General features: G+C 38.1%; 1 protein-coding gene, 1 long non-coding RNA gene and 1 pseudogene across 8 annotated transcripts; 2 read left to right on the plus strand and 1 right to left on the minus strand.

Annotated features, from left to right (window-relative positions):
- Positions 1–68: 68 nt before the first annotated feature.
- LOC105224919 (phosphatidylinositol 5-phosphate 4-kinase type-2 alpha) lies at positions 69–25,698 on the plus strand. Of its 6 annotated transcripts, none has more exons than XR_003845797.2 (11): positions 69–225; positions 8,391–8,700; positions 8,770–8,867; positions 8,922–9,171; positions 20,978–21,108; positions 21,177–21,342; positions 21,419–21,570; positions 21,629–21,723; positions 22,791–22,855; positions 23,050–23,305; positions 24,481–24,707. XR_003845797.2 is itself a non-coding variant. In XM_029550275.2 (11 exons), exons 3-11 carry the CDS (start codon positions 8,566–8,568, stop codon positions 24,595–24,597), a joined length of 1,209 nt encoding a protein of 402 aa, XP_029406135.1. In that variant the 5' UTR covers positions 138–225; positions 8,079–8,238; positions 8,391–8,565; the 3' UTR covers positions 24,598–25,698. The 6 variants fall into 6 exon arrangements, 5 of the variants coding, with proteins under 5 accessions (XP_029406132.1, XP_049316582.1, XP_029406135.1 ...); XM_029550275.2 differs by lacking the exon at positions 23,050–23,305 and adding an exon at positions 8,079–8,238 and having other exon boundaries at positions 138–225; positions 24,481–25,698; XM_049460623.1 differs by lacking the exons at positions 69–225; positions 23,050–23,305 and adding exons at positions 7,565–7,903; positions 8,079–8,238 and having other exon boundaries at positions 24,481–25,698.
- LOC125779573 (uncharacterized) lies at positions 1,658–2,322 on the minus strand. Of its 2 annotated transcripts, none has more exons than XR_007423347.1 (2): positions 2,041–2,322; positions 1,658–1,852 (listed from the first exon to the last, which is right to left on the minus strand). It is a non-coding gene; the product is annotated as an uncharacterized LOC125779573 (long non-coding RNA). The 2 variants fall into 2 exon arrangements; XR_007423346.1 differs by having other exon boundaries at positions 1,946–2,322.
- LOC125779681 (guanylate kinase-like) lies at positions 7,133–7,746 on the plus strand (annotated as a pseudogene).
- Positions 25,699–26,637: the final 939 nt, after the last annotated feature.

Raw genomic sequence — 26,637 nt, forward strand, 5'->3', positions numbered from 1 at the left:
TGACAGTCTGTTGCTAGCAATATGTAATTGGGACAACAATTATTTAGCAAACAGATTGCTTAACATAAGTAAGAAAATCCATTGATGTATCGAATATCACATTAAAACAAACTTCGATGGATATCGGCCATCACTATTGCAGACTACAAATTACTGATTGAATTCATCTCAATTATTGTTCTTATTGAAATTAAATTAAAAGCGACCAGAGAAGAATTTTTTAAGGTATAAGTGTTAATATAATATTTCTTACGAAAACAAATACTGAAATTAAAACCAACCATGTGTATATTCATAGGAATATGATACGTTCATAAGTTGTTCACATTTCAAATGTGTGTGTATATAATCTAAACTTTTTAGTTGAGTCTTCATGTATTACTGAAATTTGTACAAAGTAAAATGAAAATAGTATTTAAAGTAATTATTAATCACTCTTAATAAATATTTTGGTGAAGAGACTAAATTGTGTTCGAAAATTTTAACTAAATTAAGGTTTATTTGACATTTTCGAGTGAATTCTGGTGAAAAATCCTTCTTTTTTTTGGTATTTATAAATACTCTTTAATTTTATTCAAAGAATTAAAAAATGGGGTTGGGTTTAGTATCGCGCCGGTTAATTTTGGCTCACTGTACTTAAACGAGAGAACCAAACTGAAAATTTTAAACACGCATGTATGCTTAAATTATCGAAATTTATTTTAAAACATATTTTATAAAAATCGGATCACAAATTTTTCCAAAAATTCACTTTAAAAAATGCTATTTTTTGCAAATTTCTCAATATATGCCAGTGTATTTTCATCTGTTGTGCATTGTACCAAACCAATTATGGATACATTTTCACGCACATATAATACTTATGAATTATAAAAACCACTAGTAATGTTTTTAATTACTTTTGATTGTTAATTTCTTTGTAAATCTGGGTCGGCTTTAGTATACGATCCCACGATTTCAGGGTTAAAAGTGGTATGGTTGGATAGAGCTGATGCTCCAGATTAAGAAAATATATAATTGTTGCCGCCGCAAACTTATAGTTTCCGAGATATTTCCATTTAAAGTTGAAAATTTTGCAAATTTTATCTTGCAATTTCTCGATTGCTAGTAGTTATTTAATTCATATTATGCCTTTTTTATGCACTTATACTTCATTACATTGTTTCTACATATTTATTTTTTAGTAATTATTTAGTTATTTGCTTAAAATAAGCATTTTATATTTTACACAATTTTCATTCCATGCACAATAACAAAAGTATTCCGTGTTGACAGATAATAAGTGTTGCCATAATTACACATTTATCAAACGAATAAAAATGAATAAAAAATAGGACTATACCCCAAATACATAAATCATTGCCCTTTTTCTTGATATATCAAGATTTTTGATACACCCCGGTGTTGGATCGACCATGGTTATTTTTTTTAAGCGCGGCCGAAGGCCACCAACGCGAAAAGGAGTTTTACTTAAAAGAAACCAGATACACCCCGGTGTTGGATCGGCCAGGGTTATTTTTTTGAAGCGCGGCCGAAGGCCGCCAACGCGAAAAGGAGCTTTACTTAAAAAAAACTTGATACACCCCGGTGTTGGATCGGCCAGGGTTATTTTTTTGAGCGCGGCCGAAGGCCGCCAACGCGAAAAGGAGTTTTACTTAAAAAAAACTTGATACACCCCGGTGTTGGATCGGCCAGGGTTATTTTTTTGAAGCGCGGCCGAAGGCCGCCAACGCGAAAAGGAGTTTTACTTAAAAGAAACCTGATACACCCCGGTGTTGGATCGGCCGGGGTTATTTTTTTGAAGCGCGGCCGAAGGCCGCCAACGCGAAAAGGAGTTTTACTTAAAAGAAACCTGATACACCCCGGTGTTGGATCGGCCGGGGTTATTTTTTTGAAGCGCGGCCGAAGGCCGCCAACGCGAAAAGGAGCTTTACTTAAAAAAAACTTGATACACCCCGGTGTTGGATCGGCCAGGGTTATTTTTTTGAAGCGCGGCCGAAGGCCGCCAACGCGAAAAGGAGTTTTAATTAAAAAAAAAACTTGATACACCCCGGTGTTGGATTGGCCAGGGTTATTTTTTTTGAAGCGCGGCCGAAGGCCGCCAATAAAGCCTTAAAAATTTTCTTATTACAATGGAAAATTTATTTCAGATAGTATTTGTTTTCTGCGTTTGAGTTTTTATATCCATTCTTATTCGTTTGATATATGTGTAATTATGGCAACACTTAATATCTGTAAACACGGAATACTTTTGTTATTGTGCATGGAATGAAAATTGTGTAAAATATAAAATGCTTATTTTAAGCAAATAACTAAATAATTACTAAAAAAATAAATATGTAGAAACAATGTAATGAAGTATAAGTGCATAAAAAAGGCATAATATGAATTAAATAACTACTAGCAATCGAGAAATTGCAAGTTAAAATTTGCAAAATTTTCAACTTTAAATGGAAATATCTCGGAAACTATAAGTTTGCGGCGGCAACAATTATATATTTTCTTAATCTGGAGCATCAGCCCTATCCAACCATACCACTTTTAACCCTGAAATCGTGGGATCGTATACTAAAGTTTCCCCGTAAATCTTTAAATAAAATACACCTTTTTCTGCATTGAGTTCAATAATGCGAAAAACCAAAATGACTGCCTAATTTGAACTGTGAATGGCGTAGCTGGTGTTGGACCGGCCAGGGTTATTTTTGTAAAGCGCGGCCAAAGGCCGCCCACGCAAAAAGGAGTTCTAGGGTCGGCTTTAGGGTTCAGGGTTAAAAGTGGTGTGGTTGGATAGAACTGATCCTCCAGATTAAGAAAACGCCAACGCAGAAAGGAGTACTACACGAAAGTACTTCGGTCACCACGGATCCCTTTGTATCATTAATAGATGCAATTAAATATGTATGTACATTGCACTGAAACATTTTGGTTTTCTTTATTTCGATTTCTTGTCCATACAAAAATGTTCGCTGGGTTGCATTGGTTTCAGTTTGTATGGAAAAATGAGCGAAAACACTGATTTTTGGTCATTTTCAAAGGGCTCCCTACAGGTCTATAGGGGCTCTAGGGGGTCGGGGGGGGGATTTATTAAAAAGTTCGATCCTTCCTCTTTCCAATAAGGGGGCGTGAGGGGGTAGCCCCCTCCTGTTTTTCTCCATAAACGAGACTAAACCGGCGCGATACTAAACATTTCCCAAAAAATGTATGAACTGCAAATTCATGACAAATCGAAATGAACCCGAAAGTTGTCTAAGGCAACGTAAATTTAATACTAATACGATCGCTTGAATGATGCAAATATACTTATGTATAATGTTCTCTGACAAGCATTTCTCTATATAAATTCTTGATCGTTTAAAAAACTAAAATATGTATATATAAAGGGTGATTTTTTAAGAGCTTGATAACTTTTTAAAAAAAAAAAACGCATAAAATTTGCAAAATCTCATCGGTTCTTTATTTGAAACGTTAGATTGGTTCATGACATTTACTTTTTGAAGATAATTTCATTTAAATGTTGACCGCGGCTGCGTCTTAGGTGGTCCATTCGGAAAGTCCAATTTTGGGCAACTTTTTCGAGCATTTCGGCCGGAATAGCCCGAATTTCTTCGGAAATGTTGTCTTCCAAAGCTGGAATAGTTGCTGGCTTATTTCTGTAGACTTTAGACTTGACGTAGCCCCACAAAAAATAGTCTAAAGGCGTTAAATCGCATGATCTTGGTGGCCAACTTACGGGTCCATTTCTTGAGATGAATTGTTGTCCGAAGTTTTCCCTCAAAATGGCCATAGAATCGCGAGCTGTGTGGCATGTAGCGCCATCTTGTTGAAACCACATGTCAACCAAGTTCAGTTCTTCCATTTTTGGCAACAAAAAGTTTGTTAGCATCGAACGATAGCGATCGCCATTCACCGTAACGTTGCGTCCAACAGCATCTTTGAAAAAATACGGTCCAATGATTCCACCAGCGTACAAACCACACCAAACAGTGCATTTTTCGGGATGCATGGGCAGTTCTTGAACGGCTTCTGGTTGCTCTTCACCCCAAATGCGGCAATTTTGCTTATTTACGTAGCCATTCAACCAGAAATGAGCCTCATCGCTGAACAAAATTTGTCGGACGTAAAGCGCGAAACACATTTCGAACCGAACACTGATTTTGGTAATAAAATTCAATGATTTGCAAGCGTTGCTCGTTAGTAAGTCTATTCATGATGAAATGTCAAAGCATACTGAGCATCTTTCTCTTTGACACCATGTCTGAAATCCCACGTGATCTGTCAAATACTAATGCATGAAAATCCTAACCTCAAAAAAATCACCCGTTATATAATATAGTATTTTTATAAAAGTAAAAACAAAGCATTGCTGGGACTTAGAATAACGTTCTCCGATTTCGGGGTTAAAATGGGTGTGGATAGAGGAGGTCCTCCAGATCCAGACCGCTGACTTATTGTTTTTGAGATATTTGCATTTAATATTAATAAATTTTACTATTTAAAATGCGTGCTTCTCCAATTTATAATGAATTTTACACTTAAATATATTTATAACTTTTGTATCTACTAACACTTAACTAATTTGTTTCTACACCTTTGTTTTGTATTAAATAGAGCAAAAGTAGCTATAATTCCATATTTAACTATCGTTGAAATCCCGTTATTCATACAATAAGAAAATGGTTGCAAACAAAACAAAAAATTTGTGTTACCATATATTGTAATCGAATAAAAATGAAGACTGTGCCGTCAAAAGCATTTGACACGCTCAATCACACAGCGCTCCTGCAGGACATCGAAAAAACCACTCTCCCTCCAAGGCTAGAGAGGTGGACCATGAACTATCTGAACGGTCGTTAGTCATCCGTACTATTTCGCAGTGAAACATCTAAACTGAGAAGAGTTAAACAGGGGGTTCCGCAGGGTGGTGTCCTCTCCCCGTTACTGTTTAACTTCTATATCTCGAAACTTCCTCAACCACCAGGGGGGGTTTCCTTACCTCGTACGCAGATGACCGCACGATATTGACGTCGGGCAATGGCGGTCCTCAACTACGCAGCACCAATATGGTCGCCTGGTTACGCAGATGAGGAAACTTCAGACCTGCCAGAATACAGCATTCCGGAGCACGACAGGATGCCTTTTGATGTCTCCCATTGAACACCTCCACAGTGAGACGCGCATGCTACCTGTAAAGGAGCATAATCAACTTCTCTCCAGGCAGTTCCTGCTGGGCTGTTTCCGTAGGAATCACCCTTGCAGCCACCTGCTTGGAGCGGAACCGCCTCCCAGGAGCATCAAGAGGTCATTCCTCGACTATGTCGACGACATTGAACAGTACGCCGACCAGACTTCGGACGCAACTAACTTTCGACAGGCACTGACCGCCATTCACAGTGGAGCCATCAACACCTTCACCGACTCCCTTCCCCTGAATGGCGTTCTTGGAGTCAAACCACCACCTATTGCAGACGAAGAGCTCCAGTTGCCGCGAGACACGCGAGTGACCCTAGCGCAACTTCGTTCTGGATACTGTAGCAGGTTAAACTCCTATTTATCCAGAATCGACCCCAACATACCTAATGTATGTCCTGCATGCAACGAGTCTCCGCATGACACTGGCCACCTCTTTGCATGCCCTACAAACCCTACCCATCTAACACCTTCCTCCCTTTAGTCCGACCCCGTCGAAACAGCACGTTTCTTGAGCCTACCGTTAGATGACCTCGACGACAACACAAACAACCCTTACCATCCTAACGGGGATTAGCAAACCGTTAACAACAACAACAACAACATTGTGCCGTCAATACGAAATTCACTATCGTTTGATGAGTAATGTAAAATATTTCAGACTTTTCATTATCTTGATAAATCTCGGTGTTGGATTTGCCGACGTTATTTTTTGTAGTGCGGCCGAAGGCCGCCAACGCAAAAAGGAATGCAACACCAAAGAACTGCAAACGCCCAAGTGTTGGCCCGCCAGGGTTATTGTTTTGAAAGGCCGAAAGCAGCCAACCCAATAAGGACGAAAGTACTGAAGACACCAAGGTGCTGGTCCGACCAGGTTGCTTTTCTTATTAAAGCGTGGCCGAAGGCCGCCAATGCTGAAAGGTATTCTATGCGGAAAACTAGTAATGTGTTATTTATTTCCTGCCACGGGGGTATCATTAGTTGTCTTAATTTTTTTTTTTTTTATAAAATATGTACATAAGGCAACACCGATTATTGGTTAGAATGCAACCCTTTTGTTATTGTAATTGATCCAAAATTAAATATTAAATAAAAGTTATTTTTGCACTATTTATTATAAAATAAATGGGTGGAAACGAATTAGTGAAGTGTTAGTAGATATAAAAGTTAAAAGAAGTGTAAAATTCATTTAAAATCAGAAAAACACGCATTTCAAATAGTTGCATTTTTTACCTTTAAAAGCAAATATCTCAAAAACCATAAGTCAGCGGCATCTATGTATATAATTTTTCTTGATTTGGAGGACTTCCTCCTTCCGTACATACTCAATTTTAAATCCGGGGGATGCTATTCTAAAATTTATCCCCAAGCATCAGTATGGTTTCGGGAATTTGTAAAATTAATAATATAAAGGTAATGGTTGTTTGTGCTGATTCAGTTTTGATCCAACTTCCTGACGGTGACTGTCACTAATCCCTAAAGATTCATATAGAATTTTACAAAATTTTGAGTACTAGTTTTAGATATTTCCAAAAGGCTTTATAAATTTCATTGACTTCTATAGCTGCAGTGGTCAGCAATTCAAAAAAAAAAAAACAAAGTTTCGAGAAAAACGCTTTTGAAGTTTTGCAGCTGCTGCTAGCTACCTGCTCTCAACGTTCCAGAGAACCTTTCCTAATTATCGAGTAATTCAAAAAGTACTTGACTGATAGATTTTTTTATATCTGACTTTATGTCTAACTTTCTTCGTTTTCGTCAATATATTTGTTTTGTTTTTTGTTTTTATTTTTCAGAGTTTTTGGTTTGAATGGTTAATCATTTCCACTGTTAAATTGTATTCATGTTGCGTGTTACAGTACCTGAAGTAAAAGGAGTAATTCTCAACTAAATACTGTGTTGAATTTAATGTTTTTGTAATTCACTGCTAACTATAGTTTTCGGCTGGATGTCAATGGAAGGTCCTTCGGGTTCTGGGAAGACTACATTTCTGGAGAAGCTTTTCAAAGAATTTCCTCAGATTTTTGGTTTTAGGATATCATACACAGCACGTTCTCCACGCGCCGGAGAAAAACGTGGTGTTCATTATTATTTCGTTGACAAGGATAAAATGGAGAAAAAATAGCTACACTGAATTTATAGAAACTGCAGTTTTTAGTGGTAATATATACGATACAAGTAAACATGGAGTTCGTAATATACAAAGATCCGGTAAAGTGTACGTTCTGGACATCGAACCACAAAGAGTCGAGCAGATCAAAAAAAAAAAACGGATTTAAATCCTAATCTAGTCTACATCAATCCACCAACGCTGAAGGTTTGGGAGTTGCGTTTGCGTAAGCGTCAAACAAAATCGGAAGAATCATTACAGAAGCGTCTTGCGACTGCAGAACAATAGATAACATATGAGTTACCGAAGGAAATTTCCACACAATTATACAAAATGTGGACATTGACGAATCCTATAAGGAGTTTAAAGATTTTATTTTAAAATAATTGAAAACACAAGAAGACACAGGGGTCGTTGCGAATAAAAGTTGTCGAGCCAATTTCTTGCGTTAAGAGCTGAAAAATCATTTAACTGAAAAATAATCGCAGCATACACTTAGTTGGTCAAATAGAAATATCCAAAGAGTTGTTTGCAATTATTAAAAAATTTATTTTTTAACGCACACAAATTTAAAAGATAAAATGTTTTACTGTCATGGGAACGGTCAAGGTAATTGTTCATTATATGCAGTAAATCTTCATACATATCTACATATAGATTTTTCGCACACTAAACGGAAATCGATATACTGCTATAAATTACAAAAGCTGAAATTATTAGTGGTGAACTTTTGTGGGAGGAATTTATTAATTATGCTACTTTTCCATTTGTAACATCTTTCTAGGCGAAATGATTTATCGAATTATATATTACAACTATATGCTGTTAGACTTCACAAATAGTTTTAAGAAGTGTTGGTGGATAAACATCTGAGTGCATAAAAATCCAAATTTTAATAAAGGCCATTTACATTTTAAGAAACTTTAATTTCAAAAACATCCTAGGTGAGTTCCTTGTTTCGGTAGATAAAGAATAAAGGCAGGGTAAAAGGAAAGATTTTAAAATTTATTTTTATGTTGTTAAATTTTGTACTATAAAATTGTGCGCACATATTCGATCTTTCTGCTTCTATACTCTTGTTTTTATTATTTTGCAGATATCGTATGGTACATCCATCGAAATTCCCCATACGCACAATAACCTCTATTGCAGTTCACACTGAACAAGAGATATTTTTTACAGTAATATTTTTTGATGTCTAACTTTTATTAAAAGGAGGAGACATAGATAAAACCGATTTAGCAATCGTCAAACCAGAAAGTTTTTGTAATATGGACAAGAAAATGTCGTCTTCGCAGCCACGTGTATTAAAAAAAAAACATTTTCGGGTAAAGCATCAAAAAGTAAAACTTTTTCGTGCCAGCGAACCGATTCTGAGCGTTTTTATGTGGGGCATTAATCACACGGTAAAGATAAATTATTGTTCTGTATAACTGGTGTAAAACTAAAAATGTATTTATTGTTTATAATTTCAGATAAATGAACTAAGTCATGTTAATATTCCTGTGATGCTTTTGCCAGATGACTTTCGTGCATTCTCAAAAATCAAAGTTGATAATCATCTTTTTAATAAGTATGAATATAAAAAAATTTGCGAGTAACACAAAATGTACTGTTTGAATTTTAGGGAAAATATGCCGTCACATTTCAAAGTCAAAGAATATTGTCCTTTAGTATTTCGGAACTTGCGTGAGCGATTCAGTGTTGATGATGTTGATTATCGCGAGTCATTAACTCGCTCACAGCCATTACGTATTGACTCATCAGGTAAATCCGGAGCGCAGTTTTACCAAAGTTATGATAAATTTTTTATAATAAAGAGCTTGACATCGGAGGAAATCGAACGTATGCATGCATTTTTAAAGCAATATCACCCAGTGAGTATTTTCACCCATAACTCCATAACATTTATCTTTACGTTTGTTTGCAAAATGGTTCATAGTTTTAACATTTTCAATTGTTTCTTCAAAATCTATGCCAACATTTTTTCCAATACTGTAAACCGTAAAGTAAATTTCCGGAATAGATTTCAATGCGCGTAGCGATCCACGTTTAATCTCTCTAATTGACTCAAGTCGGTTTTCCCAGAGCTGTTTTTTAAGATTTCAGAATAGCCAAAAATCATACGAAGCGGCACAATATTGGTTGAAAATTTGACGGAAAACTCACATAGATCCAATGCAGTATGTGACAGTGCATTATCGTGGTGCAAAAACCAAGAGTTGTCGGGCAAAAGTCCAGTTATCCAGCCTCATATTTTATACTCTTGCAGATTTACTACAGAGATAATATTTTTGTTAATCTAACGGCTGAATATATCACCTAAAACTAAGCGAAATAGATGTAAGTATTTAAAGTTAAAACCCGGATGACGGTCTGTCAGTCTGTCCGTCCGACCGTCCGTGCAAGATGTAACTTAGTAAAAAATTGAGATATCTAGATGGTATGTGGGTCCGTAGTAAAAAAAAATTACGAGTTCGTAGATTGACGTAATCGGAAAACCTATAAAGTGACATAACTAAGCATTAATTTAAGATATAGAACTCTAATTTGGCAAAAATTTGGCCAAAAACGATTAAAAAGGCCCGCTAATAAGTTTTGTACACATATCTCCTAAACCACTCAATCTGTAACAACCAAATTTGCCTAGCGCAAATATTATATTATGAGAACTCCTACCGACAGTGTAAAAATGATGAAAGGGGACTAAATACGCCAAAAATATTAAAGTTTAACTCCGAGATGGTGTGAGACGGCTCTACAACATTTTTGTCATTTATGTGAAAATTCGACCATCAGCGTTGCTTGTCACTTGGCTTGGAGAAATCACATATCTAGCACGAGACATTTTTCGGAGTGGGCGAAATCGGACCACAACCACGACTACATCCCATATACTACAATTTTAAATTTAAGTTGATTCTTTCATTTTCAAGTACACAAATCAAACAGAAATTAATATACATATTATAACGAGATAAAACATTGCACGAATAATGACTGTAGGTACCGAATATCTGTATCTATAGTTGAATTCGCCCGCAAAATTATAAATTCACATATATTTTCCTAATAATAAATCTGTGTATCAAAAATTGGGTTAATCGAGTAAATACTTCCCGAGCCCCCATTTACCTAACATAAAAATTTACGAAAATCTGGTTGAATGTATACTGCATCTATTGTTCTTATGACCAAACGATCTTTCAAAATGGTTTTCACAGATCCTTCCGATATTCCAACCATTCCAGTAAAATCTCTGACTGATAATAGTCGATTCTCTAGCACAAATTCCTTTGTTCTATTGACGTGTTGATCATCAGATGGTTGTTCTTGTGCTTGTAACGGTACCTAACCCCGTGAGGAGGGTAAGGATTAGATAAGTTGGCATCGCCGTCATCCAACGGTAGGCCCAGGAAGCGCGTTGTTTCGTCGGGGTTGGACTAAAGGGAGAGGGGTGTCGGATAGGGTGGGTCGATTCTGGACTTTTTTCGATTCGGGATTTCTAATAATGCGGAAAAGTTGCGTTAGTACTTCCTGATTCCAATGCAACTTTTTGTTTTGAGATCGGATTGCATCTTCAACCCCAACTCCGGCCTTGAAATTTCGGAAATTCGCCTAAAATCGTGAAATTGTCTACCTAGCGCCTGAAATACTCATCTCATGGCAAAATGTATAAATCAAAATTTGTTTGTCACGTCATTTGCTACCGAACCGTTCCCGAGATACGAGCGAAAATGCGGCGCGCCACAGCGCAAGGTGAAAATCGGCTTGCGGTCACACTTCTTGACGTTGATTTCGCCGAGTGCTATCACTCACATTCATTCACCTACGCCAAAGGACACGTTCGGACTGGTCTCCACATAAATATTTTTTCATCGAGTTCCTTCACTCTTGTCCCGTTTCCCGCTCTGCTAGACGACCTGCTACTCCGTACCACGATGATCACGCTCTGCTACTTCTGCCGGCGCTCGCGTAGGCTTAGCTGACGATGTCCTTCGGCGTGCGTTGACGCTCCCGTGCTACGACGACCACGCTCGACTATTTCTGTCGGCGCTCGCGTAGGCTTCGCTGACAATGTCCTTCGGCGTGCCTTGACGCTCCTCTGCTATGACGACTGCGCTCGGCTACTTCTGCCGACGCTCGTGTAGGCTTCAATAACGCTGTACTGGTGTACACGTTTACGCTCCTCTGCTACGCTGGAGAGGTCCTTTTAATCACTTTGCCGCGTAAAGATCCCGGATCACGGAAGACTGCGTTAGCGACCGCGATGTTAAAGGTTGAGTTGGTCAGAGGATGAACTCACTACCAAGCTCACCCTTAACAGACGGTGTTCACAAGTCAGGGTACCAAGACTAGCCAGAGGATAAACTCACTGCGTAGTCTGATGCCAAGCGTGCGTACGCTGTCACAGTCCCGTGCTGACTGACTGATCATCCGCCATCTAACTTCCCACCAAGCCTGTGCTGCGTGCTAGCACATTCGCAACATGTTGCGTTGGGATGGCGTGTGTTGCTGGGACTGCGTATGTTGCTGGCGGTGGCGTGGTTTTACCGCTGCGTATGCATGCTTGTTGTTGAATTGTTTGCGTGGCGTATTTTTACCGCTGCGTATGCATTCTTGTTGTCATTTTATCTGCATGTCTGGTTTCTCCATCTTCTTGTGTTCGTAGAAGTGGCGTGGTTTTACCGCTGCGTATGCATGCTTGTGAACAATAGGGTGTGCCTTTATGGGTTGTGTGGACTAAATTCTGTATAGATAGCATAGCTTCCTGGGTACAGCCTCTTCATTCTGAGATCTACGCGGAATGTGGCGTAAAGTTGACCATCCTTTTCCATGTAACCCGCGCACTTCTCTGGGTTTGCGCGAACTTCTACTCGCTTTCGCCACCATTTGCATTGTGGAGCCATCGTCGTTGCTTGCCTTATACTTTCGAATTTTCGAAGTTCCTCGTCTAAGGAGTCACGTATATGAGCCGCTTCGTTTCTCTGGTCGATTGACCCTACTGCACTTAAGCTTACGTCTTCCTTTCCTTTTCATCCTACGCTTTTGCAGGCGTGTGTCTGGCGTGGTTAGGGTCACGTTGCTTACGGCTTCGGATGACATGGTGCGGGAGGTCGTTGATTGCTGTGCATCTGACGCTTTCAGCACTACCTGGTGACCTCCGCAAGATACTATAGCTCCCATTTTCCCCAGTGTATCCAATCCGAGTATGACGTCTTCAATCGCTCTGGGCATCACGTGTAACACTGCCTTTAGTGATGTCGGTCCGAGTTGAATATTGGTCTCCACGGCGTCGAATACCTTGCTGGTGGTGCCATCGGCCATTTGTATCTCGATAGCTACGGTCACCTTATTACCTTTCCCGGTTGCGTCCATACGTTCTGCAACTCGTGGTGATATAAAACTTTTCGAAGCGCCGGTGTCATGACGGCTTCCGCCGGTTCTCCGCCAAGCGTGATTAGGGCGTATAGCCGGCCGCGTTCCTGAAGCATAATTATTGGTTGTTCGGCGCTGAGTCCCGTGGGTCCGCCGCGCCTTATCTTTGGCGAAACCCTTGGTCGTTTCCTGGGATTTCGACATCTAGCATAGTGACCTACCTGGCCACATCTGAAGCATACATTTCCCGGCCTAACGGCTCTACTCGTGGATGGTTGCTGGCGATGCGCATCCACCGTCGCGTGGTGTTGTGGTGGACCTGGTAACGGCCTACATGCATTTCTCACCTCGAGGTCACTTATGATGTATCTCGTCATCTCCCGTCGAGGTGGCTCTACTCCACGTCGTTGTCCTTCATATATCCCTTCGTACCCTTCTGCCAGTGTGATGAGTTTGGCTAGCGTCTCGAACTCGCCGCCGAATGTAGAGCAGATAATCTGTGTGACTGTTTCGAAAAATTCTCTCCAGTCACTCCTCCGGATTATACCCAGCGTGTCGCATTAAGCTCTGCATAGCTAGAACTTAGTCCTTGTACTTTTCTTGCACGTGTTGTCTTCGTTGCCGTATGTTATCTTCGAGGCGTTCGAAGTAACGTGCTGGTAAAAAGAAGCGCAGAAAGTCCTTTTTGAAAGTTGTCCAACTCTCCCAATGTTCGTTATTGTAGCGATACCATTGGAGAGCGGTACCGCACAATAATTCAGGCATGGTTCTTGGAAGGATGTCCACATTTATCATGTACACTTCGGAGAGCTCTTCTAATCTCTCGACAAACGCTAATGGGTCTCGCCCACCGTCGTATTTCACGGACCACTTCCTCACCTGGTCGATGATGGGTGCAACGTCGTTCTGTTGAAGTAACCTGTTGATTTGTGGCGGCTGTAGCCCGGCTGATTCCACGAAAGTGCTCGCGGTCCCTCTGTCTTGATCTGGTGGGAATGTTGTCCTCTGATCGCCTTCGTCTCGTGAAGCGATCTCACCTGTTTTGTATGCAGCTTCCATTTTTAAAAATTGTTCCTCTACTTCCGGGTCTCCGTGCGCCTTGGCTGCCAATGTAGTTATGCGCTTACGAATCTCCCGCGTGGTGCCTATGTGGTCAACTCCCAGACTCTGTGCGAAGGAGATTAGTTGCTCCTTGGACACGTTCTCATGTGGTTAGATCTGCCATCTCCGTACTAAACGTTTTCCTGATGTTTTACGATCCGCAGGGTCCTTGCTCGGGCGCCAATTGTAACGAAGCTTTTTGCTGCCCCTGCTTCTTACAAGTATAATTGCTGAGGTATACTCGCCGTGTCCAGGGTTCGTTACGGGCCGTCTCGACAGGATAAAATCTATGTCTTACTAACTGTCAAATCTATTGCTATTGTCATTGCCAAATCTGTATGTGGGCATTTGTTATCATAACATAATCATTTACGCAAAGGCGCAGGGTAGGTAGGTTCGAGCTGATGTAGCGCATGCTTTGAGCTCTTAAAAAACTTATTTTATCACATTGCGAAATGCCGTCGGGTAGGTAGCTGATGTAGCGCATGTTTTGAGCTCTTGAACTGTTTAAATCTTTAAAAGGAAAATAAAAAAGGATTACGATCCTTTTGTTTACAAATGTATTAATGGGAAAAATAAAATAATAAAGGATAAAGATCCTTTTCTTACAAATGTATTCCTGGGAAAAATAAGATAGTAAGAAAGGGATAAAGATATTTTTTTTTACAAATGTATTTCTGGAAAAATAAGAATTCATATTTTTGGACTACTATATAATAATTCTGCCATAAATTTTATATACCAATTAAAATAATAAATTTAAAATGAGAAATGATTATTTATGCTTGTATAAGTTTATTAAATTTAAGACTTCGCTCATTCCCAACCCAATTTGCATAATTATTCTGTAAATTAACAATATTAAACTATATATTCATTTTTTTTTTTAATGTTATTTTGAAAATGTACTTTATTTTATTTTTATAATTAACAATATTAAACTAAATATTATTTTTTTTGAAAAATGTTATTTTGAAAATATACTTTATTTTATTTTTATAATATAACACAACACAATCGTCTTAATATTCGCTCTTCTAAATTTCATATTACCGAAATGAAAATGCCGTCGGCATATGTGTAAATGGGATATGTTGCCTCTTCGAAATTTTCATAGAAATGAAAACTGCGCTGTCAAACTGCTGAAGTGACAGCTTATTGCTTACAATATATGGCAAACAATATAGAGTCTCCACAGGCAATAGGCACGGCAATACAGTTAGTAAGACATAGATTTTATCCTGTCGAGACGACCCGTTACAATAAATTTGTAAATGTTGGGGCTCTTCTGCGAATCGTACTTTATTTCAACTTAGCTTATATTAATATGTAACATATATATATTAATTTAAGTTACAAACTCGTCTCCTGCGTTGTACTGTCGTCCCCGAGGACGGCGCTGTTAGGGTAACGGTTCGGTGTGCCCCGTTAGGGCAATACCGTTTCCAGCTCTGCTGCGCTCCTGGGTGCTAGACGACTTGCTACTCCGTACCACGATAATCACGCTCTGCTACTTCTGCCGGCGCTCGCGTAGGCTTCGCTGACGATGTCCTTCGGCGTGCGTTGACGCTCCCGTGCTAGACCACGCTCGACTATTTCTGTCGGCGCTCGCGTAGGCTTCGCTGACAATGTCCTTCGGCGTGCGTTGACGCTCCTCTGCTATGACGACTGCGCTCGGCTACTTCTGCCGACGCTCGTGTGGGCTTCACTAACGCTGCCCTGCTATACACGTTCACACTCGCGTGCTACGACGACTACGTTCGGCTACTTCTGCCGACGCTCGTGTAGGCTTCAATAACGCTGTACTGGTGTACACATTTACGCTCCTCTGCTACGCTGGAGAGGTCCTTTTAATCACTTTACCGCGTAAAGATCCCGGAAGACTGCGTTAGCGACCGCGATGTTAAATGTTGAGTTGGTCAGAGGATAAACTCACTACCAAGCTCACCCTTAACAGACGGTGTTCACAAGTCAGGGCACCAAGACTAGCCAGAGGATAAACTCACTGCGTAGTCTGATGCCAAACGTGCGTACGCTGTCACAGTCCCGTGCTGACTGACTGATCATCCGCCATCTAACTCCCCACCAAGCCTGTGCTGCGTGCTAGCACATTCGCAACATGTTGCGTTGGGATGGCGTTTGTTGCTGGGACTGCGTATGTTGCTGGCGGTGGCGTGGTTTTACCGCTGCGTATGCATGCTTGTTATTGTTGAATTGTTTGCGTGGCGTGATTTTACCGCTGCGTATGCATTCTTGTTGTCATTTTATCTGCATGTCTGGTTTCTCCATCTTCTTGTGTTCGTAGAAGTGGCGTGGTTTTACCGCTGCGTATGCATGCTTGTGAACAATAGGGTGTGACTTTATGGGTTGTGTGCACTAAATTCTGTATAGATATTTAGTTCTCACAAGTTCAATCAAAGATGGCTCGCGCCATCTCTATGCTGCAATTCAAAGGTCGAGATACTTACCTGCTAAACTGCGCAAGGTTGTCGATTCATCCACTCAACAGAATGCTTTCTTTGCTCTTCCAGAAAACATTATCCTTAGTATGAGGACTGATGAACGCATAGGAGTCAGAAAGTTGGCCCTTGGCCGTCTTCTGGCAGCCAGAGAAGCAGAGTCTGACACTGTAAATGGAAGGGTTGGATGTAATAAAGTGCCAAAGCTGAATTTCAAAGCTAATAATTATTACGATATGATTAACTGGAAGACTATTACCTTGATTGTTCCACCAGTTCTTTGTTCAGTTTCTAACGAAGAACTCATAAAAGGGCTGTCGGGAGACACTGCAGAGGTATGGAAATTTAGTGAATTCCCCTCTCACACCGTGGCAGTCGAGAGAACCGTCAAACTGGTGACAGAGGCATCTTCTAAAGTTATTGGCTCCCAATCTCGTGATCGTTTTATACGCTCTACACTGAAATCTAGGCAACAAGTGCCAAAGTTTAGTACAAAATCTGATTTTATCAATAAATTTGACACAGATTCAGACTAAAACAAGCTTGACATATGGTTGGTTGCTTAGGTTGGGCTTGGGAAGAACCCGAAGAGCAGCCATCTCCACGCGGTGGGTTCTGGGTGACCAATACAGGTTAGCTGAGAGCTGCAACAATTTTCACCTTGCGCTGTGGCGCGCCGCCTTTTCGCTCGTATCTCGGGAACGGTTCGTCCTACGACCATGATCACATATACCATTTCGGTAGCAAATGACGTGACAAATAACTTTTGTTTTATACATTTTGCCATGAGGTGCGCATTTCAGGCGCTAGGTAGACAATTTCACGATTTTAGGCGAATTTCCGAAAATTCAAGGCCGGAGTTGGGGTTGAAGATGCAATCCGATCTCAAAACAAAAAGTTGCATTGGAATCAGGAAGTACTAAGGCAACTTTTCCGCATTATTAGAAATCCCGAATCAAAAAAGTCCGGGATCGACCCACCCTAGTGTCGAATGTGTGAGGTCAGCAGGGCATGCAAAGAGATGGCTAGTGTCATGCTTAGACTCATTGGTCGGCTGACATATATTTGATATATCAGGGTCTATTATGGATAAGTCGAAGGTTAATGGAGGCAATTATTTTTAGAAGTTCAAGTAAAGAAAATTCTCTGATAGCCATTCAGTTAGGAGTGGCCAGAAAGGATTCTTTTATATATGGCTCAGGCTGCTCACGAGTTCCGGTCCTAAACCAAGTATCCTCTTGTTAGCCAAAGAACATCCGCTTGAAGGCGAAACATCGCCTCCTTAGGGTTGTGCGTTGGGTTTGGAACTCTACAGGTAAAAAACGCGCCCAATGAAAAGTCTCGGAATGGAAACCCCCATGGGATGTCTGGTCCCTTAATTGAGAAAGTGCCCCTGCCCAGCTGGTTAGTGTCCTCGTGAAAATGAAGGCTGTCATCACCACTGTCCAAGAAATGCGATGGGCGGGACAAGAGCTGAGGCGAGTAGGTCCTTGTGGCATTTATTGCAGTGGCAATATAAATGAGCGCAAGTTCGGTGTTGGTTCGTGGTGGGAGAGAGACTCCGTCGCCAGGTACTGTTAATCACTCCGGTGGATGAACGTCTAGCCATAATCCGCATCGAAGCGAAGCCAAAATCGTGCTTGGCGACTTTAACGCCAGGGTGAGCAAAGAAGTTATGTTTGGCAAAACAGTCTGTAAATTCAGCCTCCATGAGGAAACATCCCCAAATGCGTTGAGGCTGATCGACTTGGCCGGGGACCGAAATATGGTTCTCTGTAGTACTAGATTCGAGTATAGAAAAATTCACCAAGCTACCCTAGATATCTCCGAATCGAAACACCACCAACCAACAACTCGGTATAAGGGAACTGTGGGATTTCATTTCATTTACTTACGTACAGCTGCAATCGGAACCATTGGTTTTCGGATAATGCAAAAGAACAGCTGGTACGATGGAGAGTGCCGTGTCGCAGCAGAGGCTGTATGTTCTATACAGCCTACCTCGCAACGTTACGATCGACCAAAACACTTGCGGCATGGGATAGGTATCGAGAGTTAAAGAGGGAAGCGAAACGCATTTTCCGACAGTAAAAGAGAGGCCGAAATGCCAGAGTATGAAGAGACAGCTGGCCTACAAGGGTAGTGCTCGAAAATTCTACGACAAACTGCGGCGACTAACAGACGGTTTCAAGACTAGAGCATACTCATTTAGAACCGCCAGAAGTGATCTAGAAATCGATGCCCAGAGCATACTAAAATTATGAAGGGAAAACTTCTCCGTACTGCCGATGATAATCGATGACTTTGGCGCAAATGTTCCATTGCCCGACCATGAAGAAGTTCGAATAGGAATTACCCGTCTGAAGAGTAACAAAGCGGCGGGGGCCGATGGATTTGCGGCCGAGCTATTCAAACTCGGCGGTGAAGAACTGATAAGAAGCATGCGTCAGCTTCTTTGTAAAATATGGTCGGACGAAAGCATGCCCAACGATTGGAATTTAAGCATGCTCTGCCCAATCCGCAAACAGGGAGACCCCACGGTCTGCGGCAACTTCCGTGGGATAAGTCTCGTCAACATCGCGTTTAAGTTTCTATCGAGCGGATTGTATGAATCAACAAACTGATTGGGCGTTATCAGTGTGGCTTTAGAGCTGGCAAATCAACAACTGATCAGATATTCACTATGCGCCAAATCTTCGAAAAGATCCGTGAAAGTAAAATCAAAACACACCACCTTCTCGTCGATTTTAAAGCTGCTTTTGACTGCACGAAAAGGAGCTTCCTTTATGCTGCGATGTCTAAATTTGGTATCATCGCAAAACTAATACGGCTGTGTAAACTGACGTTGAGCAATACCAAAAGCTCCGTCAGGATCTGGAAGGACCTCTCCGAGCCGTTCAATACCAAACGAGGTTTCAGACAAGTCAACTCTCTATCGTGTGACTTCTTCAATATGCTGCTGGGTAAAATAATTCAAGCTGCAAAACTTAATCGAGCAGGTATAATCTTCTATAAAAGTGTCAATACGTACGTATTGACGAAAACACTCCCAACGATTACGTCCGTAAATATGGGTAAAGCGGTGATTCAGTGAAGCCGACCGTGACCAGATGCACGAAAAAATGAGAATTTTCAGTATTTTTTTGCTAATAAATCGTGTCAGTTTACAAAAGTAGTAATATGGCATTATTATAGAATGTGTTGACTTGAAGTCACGAAAATTAAAAAAAAAAGTTATTTCCAAAGTTATAGTGGTTTGTGTTGACTAGAGATGAGCGATATTGCGATTTTTCGATATCTGTGATTTCAGTGATTGCTATTTTTAAATCACTGTGATTTTATATTGCTATTGCGATCGCAACTAAGTCAACGTTTGAACGGAGACTTTTTGTTGTTGTTGTAGCTGCAGGTTCTGCCGATTTTACAGTGTTCGTTATTAGCGGCAAATTCTCTTTTGGTTCCTGTAATTCGAGTCAAGTTTTTCCGCCTTTCTTTTCACTACATTTTTGCAAATGTTGGAGCGGTTCGGCTACCTGAAACTTAGAGCTTATTGCATAGTTCATTTGTTTGTTGGTATGATCCGCTTTTAATATTTTCAAAGAAAAACTATGAACTCCATAATCCATCAGAATGTTTTGAATACCCGCTAATAATATTTTCAAGACCAAATTAATAACGGGAGTTTCCTAATCTTTGGGAAAATATTAAAAACCCGTAATTTTTTTATTCCATATTTTTTTCTGAAATTAATTAATTACAGTTCTTGTTTTAAATTAAATAATATTAAATTAAACGAAACGGTTAAACGAAATAATTATAAGAGCATCTTAATAAAAGAATAAATAAATATAAAACAGTGAAAGTAACTCCATTTTTATTAAAATTCATATAATTTATTACTCAGTGTTATTAAAAACTTAATTTAAATGTTTATGAATATTGCAACCATGAAAAGAGTTTCAATTTGTACTCTAAGCTAATTTTTTAAATTCATCACAAAAGCTTTCAAATAAGTAAAATTAAAAATTTAATTATATACTTCTGGTTGTTAAAGATGTTTTATATGAAATTTTTGTTTTGCAAATATTGCATTTTGCATATATTTCATCTACTACTTCAAACATCTGCCATACTTCACTTCTTTTCCTTGATAAATTTCCTGCCATTATTAAAAATTATAAGAACGTTATACTCAAAACTTCAAACCGCTATGACGAAAAATAGCATATACGCATATATGTATATATACAATGCCCTGAAGAAAGCTGCTACTTTTCTGCTATTTGCTATTGTGATCGCATGTACTGTACTATTCGCAGGTTCGAACTGCGATCGCAATTCACAGGTTCGAACTGCGATCGCAATCGCAGTTCATAGAAGCGAACTGCTATTTATAAAATGTGATCGCAGTTGCGATTTGCGATTTTTCAATCAAAGTGAACAAATCACGGGTAGTGAAATATCGCTCATCACTAGTGTTGACCTAGTTCCAAAAAAGGTACTTGCGGTGACAACCATAAGTCCTTGGAGATTCATCTAAAATCAATCCGACAAAAAAATTAGTTTTATAAATAGATAATCCTGGGCCTAATCGAAGGATTTTTTGTTTCAAAAATTAACAAAATGGCGGCCTCAGGAATTTTGTTTCTATTTATGTTAGCTATTTTTTATTTTTCAATAATTGTAAATTGTCTTTATTTATCTTGTCTGAAATTAATTTAAAATTGTGTCTTTATTTTATTAGTACATCGTTGAAAAACATGGCAAAACTCTTTTACCACAATATTTGGGTATGTATAGAATAACGGTTGAAAGCGGTCAACATTATTTTGTCGTTATGAGGAATATATTTAGTTCCCATTTAACCATACACAAGTGAGTTTAAATTACAATCAATTTCAAATTATTGTTAGCATATTTTTTTAACTAATTTATGCTTCAAGGAAATTTGACTTAAAAGGGAGTACCGTTGATCGTGAGGCATCTGAAAAGGAGTTAGAAAAGTATTTACCTACATACAAAGATAATGACTTTATAAAGCAAAAAGTCAAGATTGAAATTGGAGAAGCAAAAACAAAATTGTTGGACACTTTATCAAGTGATGTTGATGTAAGTAAAAAGTTAATTTTTCAATAATTTAATGAACTTTCAATTTTTTTCAAATCGGTTTGTTTTATTACAAAAGCTCCTTACAAAGTTGCACATAATGGACTACTCGCTCTTAGTCGGCATACATGACTGTGTTCGTGCTGAAGAGGAAGCATTACAAGGGGAAAACTCGCAAGGGACTGCACGAAGCGAAAACAGCGAAAGCGAGGAATGTGATAGTGGAGAAAGGTAAATTCACTGAACATCATACATATATTATTCAAACATATAAATACTTAAATTGTAGATGGACTTACAATACACCACCTGACTCACCGCGCGGTGCACAATATAAGGAAGTTGTCTATGAAGTGGATATCTACGCTATTCCGAGCGTTGAAGGTAATATTAATTTTATGTAACTATTTTATTTACGAGCATGTTAGCCTGATAATATTTTAAGCAATATTTTAGCATATTATATTCTTACAAACCATTTTTCTACTACAACTTATGTTATACAAGCAGCGTTCCAACGTAAACAGGACTTTTTGGAACTAGCGCCCTGGTGGCGCCATCTATGTGTTGATGCTGTCTTTTTCGATTGTCCAGTGAGAATTTCATGACATTTCATCGATTGGAAGTGAAGTTATTGCGTTTTAAGTGTCATTACGTTTGTGTTATCGGTGTGAAAATGAGTTTCGAACAAAGAACCAACACTAAATTTTGTTTTAAAATTGGTAAAACTTTTACCGAAACGTTTAAATTGATGAAACAAGTTTATGGCGATGATTTCCTATCCCAAGGCAGAGTGCACGAGTGGTTTCAACGTTTTCAAAGTGGTCGTGAGAACAAATGACGATCAACATATGGGCCAATCAAAATCCGTGATCACCGGAAATCCCATCGAAACTGTGCGTGAATTCATCAAAAATCAGCCGAAATCATCAATGACATTCATGGAAATGGAATTAAACATTTTCAAAACATCAATTTATCGCATTTTGACCGAACATTTGGGCTTACGAAAGGTATATGCACGGTTTATTCCGCACAAATTGACTGATGACCAAAAATTGATCAGAATCAGAATCATCGATCGACGCTCCCTTAACCATTCTCCGTATTCGCCTGATATGGCACCTAGCGACTTCTTCCTTTTCAGAAAAATACATTTGGCTTTCACAGGCATACTGACGGCCATATCGGCCAACGAGCTAAAATAATCTTTTGGCATGCTTTTGAACCATGAAAAAAGCTGTATTGAAGCAGAAAGAGACCCTTTTGAATAAAATAAAGTTTAAGTCCTGTTTACTTTGGAACGCACCTTGTATTTGAAATGGGTAAAGGTAAGGTTATGAAAATATTACCAAATATTGGTTCGGTTTATTGCAAATTTTGTAAATACCAACAGCTTTTATAATCAAATAAATTTCAATGAACAATAACATTCTTTTTTGTAATTACAGAAAGGAGAGAAATTTATTTTATTGCCATTATAGATGTGCTAACACAATATGGTGTAAAAAAACAGGTAAGGACAAAGATAGAATGTAGACTACGTATGTATTGCATATTTAGACTCGCTTCATGTAAAAGTTAATTTTGATAATTCATCTGTTTAATGTGTTGGCCGAAACACAGCTCTATTTATCTAATTTTAGAAGTCTAGAATTTTAAACTGTAATTTATGTTTTAATGTTATATTTTTCATCCAAAACCCTTCAGTTGGTGTTTACTTGCATGAAAGAACGTTAAATGGCAACGGAAAATATTAGGTGCGCCCGAGCTACGTAATAATTACAGCAGTACAGCAACAGTATTGTATATTGGTAGTGACGGCACAACATATTGTTGTTGCAAGTGTTGCTAAAAATTCACGCAGAACGTGATACTTTGACAAATTTGCAATACTGCTGTCGTGATTGCCATCTCAAACGTCCCCGTATCAGTTGCCGTATTTTAAATGGAAAAAAATATTTAGGTAATTTTCTATTTTGGTCCTCTTGTTTAGACGCAATACATTTAAAAAAAAAAAAAAAAAAAAATTAAAAAATCATTTGCTGGGCTTTAAAATAGCATCCGCCAAATTCGAAGCTACCATAAAATGGGTATGCACGGATAGAGCAAGTCCTCTTAAAAAAACTCTGGTCGGTTCAGCACTGGGTTTTATTCAGAGAGAGGTAATTCTAAAACAGATCACACGATTGTGAATTTTTTATTGACGGTATGATCTATCTGTTCTTATTTATTTTTATTCGCTACGGGACCTTAACCAGAATATTACCCATATTTATTTATACCTAAAAAGATGCAAATAAAAATTTGGGGTTTTTGTTTAAAAAACTGAAAAACAAAGCAGCAAAGTTTAGACTTGCCAGAATTCAGAAAAAATAATAACTTTCAAAGTAATGTCTCTTTATGCTGATTGAGTTTCAATCGAAGCTCCCGGTGGTGCCCACCACTAATCCTTGGACATTTGTTTAAAATCAATCAAACAAAAAAATTCGTTTTATTAATAAACAACCTTTATTTTTAGCCAGCAAAATCAAATCAAAAATTTTTTTCCCATATTTTCGGGGAAAAAACCCAACAATTAACTGTTTAAGAAATCGAAATTAGAAATGAAAAATCTTTAGAACGAAATATTTTTTCATGTTTTCAAAAAGTTTTTTCCAGATTTTCGTAAAAGAACCAACAGTTTATAAAAAATCGAAATTAGAAAACAAAAAATCCTTCGAGCACACACTAGATTCAAAAGGCAAGATGTAAATATTTCGTTGAAAGCTATGGAGGGAAACGATTTGAGATTTTACACGCACGAGCTCCAGAGAACTTTTTGCTAATTATCGAACAATTCGGAAAGTTTTTGCTCGACTTACTTAAAATTTTCAGAAAATATTTGTAATATTTTGTACTTTAAGATATAAAACAGGCCTTTTCAAAGTACTGTATCTCAAACTTCTTAATTGGACTGTTTAATATTTCGTTTCGTGAGGACGGATTTTGAAAGTGTTTAACTTTTCACTATGTTTTGTAAAAAAAATATATATATTCATAATCATTAAATGTAAAACATATTTTGTTTAATGTATTGACATTGTTTATTTAACGATCAAAAGGTAAATTCGTTTATTAATTTATAATTCTATTTTTAAGGCCGCCAAAGCAGCTAAAACTGTGAAGTATGGAAGTAATGTAGATGGAATTTCTACCTGTGATCCCGAACAATATGCCAAACGATTTCTTGACTTCATGGACAAAGCGATCGAGTAATTAATTGCTTCCTTGTATGCGTATGCTGGTGCCCATTTTTGAAGATGAACTGTAAACTGAAAGAAATATAGCCCTAAATATGCATACGCCGTGCGAATTTAGTACATATATTTATGCTGTTATTAATGGTTATCGACAATTTAACTTTGATTAACTCTTTAGTAGATTTGTCACTTTGAAGCTTTTTCTTTTCCCTAGAATTTAATTTTTGTTTAATGACGCAGGGTAATGATGATGATAATGGTGATGTAATGATAAGCATTGAGCTCCTAAAAAGAATGCCGCGCTATCATTGTTGGTTCGAAAGCCAGTAATAAATATCGCATCTTATACCTTCATCGCAATTCAGAGAAATTATTGCATTCCATTGGGCTCAAGTTTGCCCTGTGATGGCTGCCTAGAAAACCCGACATCTGATTTAAATACAACCTTATTGTATTTTCAGTTTCATTTCATTTCCATACAAATAATATTTCAAATAACATGCATTGAGTAACATCTTCTGTATTAATAAAATTATATTTTTATTATCTTAAAGTAACTTTAATGGAACAACGTCTCTTTAAATTTATTCCATAAAAAAATCTGAATAAAGTCACGAAATTAATTTCATTATAGAAAACGCTAATTGATATATATTCGGGAAAATTATATGAGGGCATGTAGGTTAATATTTCGATTTTACGTGAACAATTGTTTTACTGTTCTGAATTTCAAACCAAAATTCTTATCCGTATCGAGAAGAGGAGGATATGTTCGTAACAAATCTATCTGCACTAATTTAAGTAGGTTGCTAGATAACCAAAATGAGATAATTGAGGTGAAGAACACCCGGACACGCGGAAACTAAAAGTCCGTTTCATGGCTGCATTTTTAATATTGCTTTTTTAAAATGAAAATGAAAAAAAAATCATTTATATTACAATATATTCGTAAATAAATTACAAATGTATTTTTTCACAAATTTTTGAAATGAACATATCTGGAGGAATTGGCTTGTAATTAAGATTTGTTTGTTAGTCATTAACCATTTATGAATTCTGTAATACGTATCGAGATTTTAAATTAACAAAAAAAATTAAAATAAAAAATAAAACTGAATTTGAATTTTCCCATCTTTAAAAGCTTTGGCATTATATGTTTTTGCATTAATATTATATGGTTTGTTGAACCCACTTGAATACTATAAATTACATAAAAGTATATATAACTGGATTTTATTTTGGTACATTTGAAAATTTCATATAAAGAAACGGATCGCCATGAATTGGATTACTATACATAGTTTTTGACAAAGGAAATATACTTTTGTTCGGATGATTATTATTTTTTGTATAATACTTAAATGAAAAAGGAGGCTGCTTATATTGTACATCTAGTCTGTGTCTATGAGGTAATGTTTTTAATTTCACATTAATAAACACATCAATCACAGAAATCAACTAAAAGGCTTTTTGCAGCGGTTGTTTACAGCGTTACAGCAGTTGAAGTTGAACATTACTGCGTTCATTTAGGAAAAATACGCTCCTTCTTGGCAAGAATATCATTAATCATAATAACAATCTTGCTCTTGCAAGATTGCACGATCACACAAAATGCAAAAATCCTATACCGAAATGGGCAAAGCCAAGAAGGCACCCATTGCAGATTATAGTGGTATATGTATTGACTGTTGATTCGGTCAATTTATTGAGAATGACTTTGTGAATTGGCGCACATTCTGTATTCATTCTTAATAATACCCAACGACTACCCTCCTCCCGCCAACCGCCGCGAGGGGCACAATCCGCGAACGAGCGGAATTAGCCGAGTCATAAAAGGCAAGAGAGTTTTAAGCGTTGCAATCTTAAGCTGCTCAGCTACAGAAACAAAAATTTCAACAGCCAAAATTAAGAATTAAATTAAAGTTTGTAATTTTTAAATGTTACATGTTGAGAGTAGATAAAATAATTTTTTTATTGGTAAAGAGTGAGTCTGTTAGATCAAATGTGCTGGAATGAGAATTGAAATCATGACATATACGGCGGAATGGTTCGTTTA

This window comes from Bactrocera dorsalis, chromosome 6 (assembly GCF_023373825.1).
Source record: "Bactrocera dorsalis isolate Fly_Bdor chromosome 6, ASM2337382v1, whole genome shotgun sequence".
Taxonomy (NCBI): Eukaryota; Metazoa; Arthropoda; class Insecta; order Diptera; family Tephritidae; genus Bactrocera; species Bactrocera dorsalis.